An 8,927-nucleotide genomic window follows, 5' to 3' on the forward strand; every position below is an offset into this window, starting at 1 on the left:
GACTTCTACCAGGACCAAAAGCTTATTGAACCTGCACACAACTTCGGGAGGAGACCTGCATGCATGTGTAGTAGTAATCAACCCTCATTCTTTTGCTTATTCTTCACAAATCCTTGCTTCACTTTCCTCCACGCCCTCGCCACAAACCCCTTCGTTACCGCCCCCGCTGGCCTTGCGGGCTTTTGGTCCCCAGCAGTCGCACAAGAAGGCGGCTTTTGGTCCCCAGTAATCGCTCTCTTCGGTGTCCTGGCACTTTCTTTGGCAATGCGACTTAAGCCCTGCCTGTACAAAGGTGAGTTGAAGCAGTACATGTAATGAGGTGACGAGGAAGCTTTCGACGCTAGAATGGCCTTGTTGAGTTGGTGAGTCACGGCTCGGAACTCGTATGAGTCGTATAGCGTGCTGCCGTTGTGACTCGGGCTCAGCCGCCACACAGGGCTTATCATGCGGGGGTGAGCATGTGTCGCGGTGACGGTTTGTGGCTCTTTGCCGACCGGGATTTCCAGGAAAGTTGCTAGGTCTATATGTGTTGAAGACTCTCCCATGTTTTTTTAGAGAGAGAGAGAGAGAGAGAGTAGGTTAAGGTTTGTTTATTAGGTTTTGGGGGTGTATTTTATGGGTGGATGGGTAGTTTGCCTTGCAAGTAACGTTGGTTAAGTGAATGTTACTAGGCACTTGTATTGTTTTATACGTCCTCGACAGACTTTCTTTCTACATTGACATCATAAGTTTTGTAGGAATGTTACGCAATTACGTGGTATTATTAAATTACTCATGATATATACTTTATTAATATTTTATCGTAAGCTTATAAAATATTAATTACGTCGTCAATGGTCAATTTAAATTATGTACTTTGTAAATTATAAATTAATAATACTATATAACGGTGTGACTGTCAAACTCTTAATTAATAAATAATGTTAAACATGAAAGCATTAAGTTATTTATTTTTATTTATAGTTTGATATTGTGTATGTCAAGATTTTTGTTGTTGTCTTGTTCAAGGTTTTTGACAATATGGAGGTGGAAAGTGGTATTTCTCTTTCTCATCATATGTTTGCACATGCTTTTGCTTGCTTCCAAATCTTAAATTAAGTGCTTAAATCTTTTGCCATAACTGCTAAATCTATTTTAGTGTCTTATTTTTTTTAACCACTTTATAATCTCATCCATCATAAAAAGTTAAAAAATTGAAATACTATTTCTTCACCCATTATTATTCCTAAAAAATTAAAATGCTATTTCCTCACAAACGAAGACTCATCCCATGATAATCTACATGTAAATGAATGACCCTCCAAATACTCAAGTACTGTGTGATTATGTGCTATAATAACTACCATCAATATCCAATACTCATTAGTTCCTAGCTTCTTACCCTTTAATTGGGCATCCGCACTTTTTCGTTTCAAAATTCCTTCTATCCCCATCTTTTACATTTTTCTTTTCCCAATTCGGCTTACATATTGTCCGTTCCTTTCACTGTCCAATGTAAGTCTAGGACTCATGTTACCTCTTCGCGCTGAACCTATTATTATTATATATCTTTCAAGGTCCTTATTGATTATTTTACAAATAGGCAAACTTATAATTAAAAATTTTATTAAAAAGTAGGCGGAAAGATAACAGTGAGATTGAAATAACATCACTCTTCTTTACAAAATAATCTTAAGTGAAGGATCTAATTAAACTGTATTAGTGGAGTAAATTCTATACTCAACTCTAATATTCTAACATCCAAGTATTGACTTTTGGCAAGTAATATAAAGTATTTGAGAGACATGCATGTTAGTGGCCTCATGACTTCGCCATATATAAAATCTTATAAATCATGTGAAACTTAAAGCTTAGATCTACTTTAAAAAAAAAAAAAATTAAAAAAAAAAGTATTTTTCTTTCCTTAAGATATTCTTTATTTACATTTACTTATTAATTCAAGTTAAAAAGAAAAATATAACCGAATCAATAGCTAGTTGAATGTTCGTAGAAAAAGAAAATGTAAATTAAAATCAGTCAGAAATAGGTCCACCTTTATTTACAAAACTCATTGACACTTACTTATTTGTTACATCCCACATCGTCCAGGAAAGTGGATCCTGGAAGCCTTATATGTATATTCTCATCTCTACCTAGCACGAGGCCTTTTGGGAGCTCACTGGCTTCGGGTTCCATCGAAACTCCGAAGTTAAGCGAGTAGCGCGCGAAAGCATTCCTATGATGGGCGACCCACTGGGAAGTTCTCGTCTGAGTTCTCAGAAACAAAATCGTGAGAGTGTGATGGGGCCCAAAGCGGACAATATTCGTGAGAGTGTGATGGAGCCCAAAGCGGACAATATTGTGCTACGGTGGAATCGGACGAAGTTCTCGTCTGAATTCTCAGAAACAAAATCGTGAGAGTGTGATGGGCCCCAAGCGGACAATATTCGTGAGAGTGTGATGGAGCCCAAAGCGGACAATATTGTGCTACGGTGGAATCAGACCTGGAAAGTGGTCCCGTCCGGACCATGATGTGACACTTATAGCATTTATATTTCAAATTATCAATTGCAAGCCTAAACAATGCATGTTAATTTATTTGAATTTCTTAAATTTTTATGGACTTTCAAACAATGCATCCAAAAGACAAATCATATTCATATCCCATAATTGTTTAGAACTGAAAAAGAAGAAAGCAAGAGAAAAAAAAAAAAAAAAAAACAACGCTTCATAAGGTACTACTGGTTTGACCAAAAAAATAAAAGGTAACATTGGTTGGAGTAACATAAATTCTTTAACCATATGTTTGGATAAGAAAATTTAAAATTGCTAAGAAAAATAAAAAATGTTGGAATTTGAAATAATGAAATTTAATTTCTTAAAAATTGTGAAGTTTCTTGTTTGGCTACAATAAAACTATAATGAAATTTATGTACAAATTTTAATGTGTCAATTGATAAATGGAAAATAACAAACTATTCCTTGTGGAAATTAATAAATAACAACTATTTACATGAAATTTCAAGTTGCGAATTGTTACCTCCAAATTTCAAGTTTTATTTTCACAGAGAAATTCTAAATTTCTATGATTATAAATAGAACAAGAGAATTAGTCATTTCAATTTAAGAACTTTTGTCCAAATTTTAAATGTATTTCCCTCATCCAAATAGATGATAAATTTATAAAGAGCATGTATTTTGGTCTAACTCACACACTCGGTGTTATAAAATTATTACAAAATATGTGAAAAAGAGAGTAATTCCTTTTTTTTTTTGAACAAACAGTATTATCTACACTAAGAGGATGTGGGAGTGGACTAAGCCTCACAATGTGTTAACAATACTTTGGTTCAAATTCACTGTCGACAAGAATCAAACCGAAGACCTCTCACAAAACTAACGAATTTGTTGTCACACCCTATGAATCTCTCAAAAAACATAAATCCGTATTTATTTTAGTCTCACCACCCCATCCCAGCCCTAACACAGTCTCTCTCAAAGTGCCAAAATTATTATAAAGTCAAAACTGTTAACCACCACATTTATGACATTCTGGTAAATTTTAATTATTTTGTGTGCCTCATCTAATGGAAGTAATGTTGGCTATAGATTCTAGATACGCAAAACTCACACTAATATAGATGAGTTTCTTGTAAATATACAATTTTGGTTGTATGATTTAAAAGTGTATCAATTTTTTGTGTCTAAATAATACTATTGCTTAAAAGAATCATTCCTACAACTAAGATGTGTTTTCCTGTCACCGTAATGTCCCACTTATAAATAACTTTCTCCCCTAATTTTGATGTGATGTCAAGTCTACACAAATTATAATGGCTTTTTAGTCAAAATGATTTTTGAGATTGACATAATTTCTTTATTTGATTCCTGAAATTTAAAATCAATAGAAGTTGTCCCTCATATTATCTATCCTCAATTATTTTGGTTATTATATGAAAAATCTCAATTAAATCGAAAAAATCACCAGTTCAAATAGAAGAGTTGGTTAACAAAAACACTCTCAATTTAACGAAATTTTTTTACGAAATGATCAAAATAATTAACGATGGACAATCTCATAACCACTTCATCATTTCCACGTATAGCGTGGAATCTATGGCATTCATGTACCTACCAACTGAGCTGTCCACGTTAATAGTTAATACGCAAATCCTGTTAATTAAGTAAATAAATAAATGTGCAAAATCCTGATGCGTATATAACACCTTTTGTTGCTTACGATAACTCACATCTCGTCTGCCTCTCGTTGCATAATCTTTGCACTCTCTACACAAAAAATTTAGTTTGTCGACTATCTGACGCACTCCTTTTCTGCTTTATAATTATCAAGTTCGATCTTACTTCACACTTTGTCATCAAACTTTTTTGTTTCTTTTTCTTTGTGCTGATTTGTGGGCATCTTCTGAGGTATGAACACGTTAATCTCATTTGTTAGTTGTCTTTCGAATCAAATGTCGTTGTTGTCTGTCACTTTTCTGCAATTTTATATAAGCTAATATTAATTGCAATCGCCATGGCTTTCATCTTACTCAAACATTCTCTGGGCTCCACCACACCAGCACACACACCCTTCCTTTCTGCACTTAGAAGCTTCCTCTTTTAATTACCAGCCATGGTGACTAGTAAAATTTTGGTGTTTAATTCGTTAAATCCCCAATGGTTTGTAGACCAAATGCCATGGAAACGTACCAACCAAGACGTGTTTGTTGAATTTAGTAGTTTTTGATATGCCTTGATTTTTGGTTAATGAGTTGAAATAGAACCGACTACAAATTTTTAATAAAAATAAAATTAAAGGTTACTAAACAGACAATAAATTGTATATAAAATTTGATTTTGCCCCTTTTATTGTTTGATTCGTGTCTATATCTCGCATACTTCTTTTCTCTTTTTGCATGCTTCTATTTATGTTTCTATGATTTATTAAATCCAAGTTTTACAAATAAGATAAATACAAGGATAGTACTATTCATACTCAATTTTATTTCTCATGAACCCTTATTAATTTTTGACAATTTATTCGTCCCGAAGTAAAAATGTGTGGGTAGATAACCCTACCTAAAAACAATGTGCTGAAAAATGAGAAACAATGGAAATCACATTCTCTCAGTAAAAATCACATCCCTTAAGTTAAAAATTTGTAACCGATTCTGTTTGTGCATATTTCTCGTGGGCGAATGGGTTTAATGTTGGTATGGTGGCACATGAACCAATGACGCGTAGAGTCCAGCTTTTACTCTGATCACCCATTTGTAACGCAGTTGCAGTCTTACTCTATGGGTTCTGTTTGGTCAGACCCTTTGATTCCAACCCTTGTTTTTATGCCAGAAAACTGTTTTTTTTTCTTCAATTGACTTGATTTTTATCTGTGTTCTAATGACATGGGTACTCTTGGAAATCTGCTTTTTCGATAAGCAGTTTTCGTTGAGTTGAAAGAGGGGAAAAAAGGGGGGGCTGAATTTCCCTTGTTTGTTACTGATGGTGTCTGTAAACGTGTTGAATGCTCCGTTCCAGCTTTTCCATTAATCTGACTTTGCTTTGGTTTATGAAAAGTAACATAATTGGTGCAGATCTCACAAGTGCTTTTGGGTATTTAGGCACCTCTTTCCTCTCTTTCTTTCCTGCAGTAGTTCGTGTTCTCTCTCTCTACTCTCTTTCTCTATCTCTCTCTCTCTCTCTCTCTCTCTCTGCTCTTTATTTCTTGCTTCAATTTTTGAGGCTACAGAAATCTTATCAAGGTAATGCCATGGTTTCTTGTGTAAATTAGGTTAAAGTATTTCATCATTTTCTTGCATGTTTAAATGCTCAACTGATGACAATTTTCTGGCATGGTAGAAAGTTTTGAGCAAGTTTGTCCTGTAAAAATTGTGGACACTGTTCTTTCATTGTCTAGATTTAGTCAAGTTTTGCCAAATTAAATGTTAAATCTTATTAGGTAGTTGGCCAAGGTAGTGTGTCCATCCTTTGCGTCTGAGTTTGAGTCTCCGAACGTGTAATTTAGAGTAGTTTAGAGTATCGCATTCTTTATTACCATCTTGCCATCTCAAAGTTTCTAGAAAGTTGGGCATCTTATAATTATGGATACTTTTCTTTTATTTTCTAAATTTAGTAGCGTTAGTGGGTTAAATTGGTAAATATAAGGTGAGAGGGGATTGACGGGGATCGAACCTGCATCAACACCAAGGTAGATAGACATTATTTCTTTCCACCAAGGCCATTTGCTTATTTTCTTGATTTGGTCCAATTTTTTCAAATTATAGATTAGATCTTGCATACTTATGTTAGGTAAATTGGCCAAGGTAATGTGTCCTGTCCAATTGAACCCAAGTTCGAATTGCCTTCCCATAGGTAAGAGTAGTTTATAATATCGCCTTGTCAAGAAACTAAGGTGGTGGAGCAAATTGTCGTTGATTTTCCAGTGTATAAAGTATAAATCTTGTTCTTGTAGAGGAAGCCGCCCGTTATTTTCTCTTGACAGATTGCTTTGTTTCATGCTTCTAACAGAAGAAAAAAATGGTGAAGATCTGCTGCATCGGAGCTGGCTATGTTGGGGGTCCAACAATGGCAGTGATTGCCCTGAAGTGCCCTGCCATCGAAGTTGCGGTGGTAGACATCTCCGTGCCCCGAATCGCGGCCTGGAACAGCGACCAGCTCCCCATTTATGAGCCAGGTCTTGATGAGACTGTGAAGCAATGCAGAGGAAAGAACCTCTTCTTCAGCACTGCTGTCGAAAAGCATGTCGCGGAGGCGGACATTATCTTCGTTTCAGTTAACACCCCAACGAAAACCAGGGGTCTTGGAGCCGGCAAGGCTGCTGACTTGACGTACTGGGAAAGCGCAGCCCGAATGATCGCTGATGTTTCAAAATCCGACAAGATTGTTGTTGAGAAATCAACTGTCCCAGTGAAAACCGCCGAGGCGATTGAAAAGATTTTGAGACATAATAGCAAGGGAATCAAGTACCAGATTCTCTCCAACCCGGAGTTTCTTGCCGAGGGGACAGCGATTGAGGATCTTTTCAAGCCCGACCGCGTGTTGATTGGAGGGAGGGAAACCCCGGATGGCCAGAAGGCAATCCAGGCATTGAAGGCAGTGTACGCGAATTGGGTTCCGGAAGACAGAATCATAACAACCAATCTGTGGTCAGCTGAGCTATCAAAGCTCGCCGCGAATGCCTTCCTGGCACAGAGGATCTCGTCTGTGAATGCAATGTCAGCTCTCTGTGAGGCCACCGGAGCAAATATCTCAGAAGTTTCCCATGCTGTTGGCAAGGACACCAGAATTGGACCGAAATTTCTCAATGCCAGCGTTGGATTTGGCGGGTCTTGCTTTCAGAAGGACATTCTCAACTTGGTCTATATCTGCGAATGCAATGGCCTTCCTGAAGTTGCAGACTACTGGAAACAAGTGATCCAGGTGAACGACTACCAAAAGAGCCGCTTCGTGAACAGGGTTGTCTCTTCGATGTTCAACACTGTTTCAGGTAAAAAGATTGCGATTCTTGGATTCGCATTCAAGAAAGACACCGGGGACACAAGGGAGACCCCTGCCATTGATGTTTGCAACGGGCTGTTGGGGGACAAGGCGCACTTGAGCATATATGATCTGCAGGTTACCGAGGAACAGATTCGGAGGGATCTTTCGATGAAAAAGTTTGATTGGGACCATCCAATTCATCTGCAGCCAATGAGCCCTGCCGCGGCCAAGGAAGTGAGCGTCGCTTGGGATGCTTACGAGGCAGCAAAGGGCGCTCATGGGATCTGCATTCTCACCGAGTGGGACGAGTTCAAGACACTTGATTACAAGAAGATTTACGACAGCATGCAGAAGCCTGCATTTTTGTTCGATGGGAGAAATGTGGTTGATGCTGTGAAGCTGAGAGAGATCGGATTCATCGTGTATTCGATCGGGAAGCCGTTGGATTCTTGGCTCAAGGACATGCCTGCTGTGGCATAAGATGTGGAGATTTTCTTGCAGCAGCAGGAGCATAAGTGATTCCTTGAATTTCTACTTTTCACCTCATGTTTTTACTTTCCTGTTGTCTCAGACAGTGTGACATTATTACTCTTTTTTCTTTTTTTTTTTATTATTATTATTTTTTTTTGTATCCTTTGGTCCTTATGAGAATAAACAGAAAATTTTATTAGATCGGTAAATCGATGATGTTTTTACTTTCCTGTTGTCTCAGACAGTGTGACATTATTACTCTTTTTTCTTTTTTCTTTTTTTTTTTTTTTTTTTTTTTTTTTTTTTTTTTTGTATCCTTTGGTCCTTATGAGAATAAACAGAAAATTTTATTAGATCGGTAAATCGATGATTTAGTGAACGATTGACTCTAACATTAGTCAAATATGAGTGTTACTTATACTAAAGAAGGTTGACTGGCTATATTGGTGGGAAATATTAGAATAAGTCATGCATCTGTTGACGAGTATTTTCTTCTTTCTGGCAAGTAACCATTATATTTTTATTATTTAAAAAGAGACTAACTGATGGCATCGTCTTGACAGTCCACTCTTTTGAGGTCGGAAAGACTCATAAAGACATTTCAATCTCTACTAGCCACTATTGTGTGATACACACGCGCCAGATCGAACTCAAAGCGTGCCTTGTGAAACACAAGAATCAAACTCAAGGCGTGCTTTATAAAATATGAGTCTAAAATCCGCCAACCTCTGGACCGCCCATGATGGTTAATAACCACTATTTGTTTGAATTAGGCGAAGTGGCCGAATCTCAGGAGTCTACACATTGTGTGGAACCTTAACAAACTTTGTGTGGAACCTTTAACTTAGGCAGGAATTTAATTAAATTAAAGTCAAAGGTCAACCACAATTAGGCAGAAGTAGAAAACCAGAGGTCACGTTGAAAGAGAAAACAACTTGCATACACAGATCCACTCAGGACGCAAAGTGACGATATTTCAA

At 37.0% G+C, this 8,927-nt stretch overlaps 1 protein-coding gene across 4 annotated transcripts; it reads left to right on the forward strand.

The window, feature by feature from the left end:
• Nucleotides 1–4,349: 4,349 nt before the first annotated feature.
• Nucleotides 4,350–8,156, forward strand: LOC137713691 (UDP-glucose 6-dehydrogenase 5). Of its 4 annotated transcripts, XM_068453026.2 has the most exons (3): nt 5,191–5,589; nt 5,953; nt 6,505–8,156. In XM_068453026.2, exons 1-3 carry the CDS (start codon nt 5,501–5,503, stop codon nt 7,954–7,956), a joined length of 1,542 nt encoding a protein of 513 aa, XP_068309127.2. In that variant the 5' UTR covers nt 5,191–5,500; the 3' UTR covers nt 7,957–8,156. The 4 variants fall into 4 exon arrangements, with proteins under 4 accessions (XP_088540223.1, XP_068309126.2, XP_068309125.2 ...); XM_088684097.1 differs by lacking the exons at nt 5,191–5,589; nt 5,953 and adding an exon at nt 4,350–4,407; XM_068453025.2 differs by lacking the exon at nt 5,953 and having other exon boundaries at nt 5,082–5,738.
• The last annotated feature ends 771 nt before the right edge of the window (nt 8,157–8,927 follow it).

Source organism: Pyrus communis, chromosome 14, assembly GCF_041283825.1.
Source record: "Pyrus communis isolate YQ-2024b chromosome 14, ASM4128382v1, whole genome shotgun sequence".
NCBI classification, from domain to species: Eukaryota; Viridiplantae; Streptophyta; class Magnoliopsida; order Rosales; family Rosaceae; genus Pyrus; species Pyrus communis.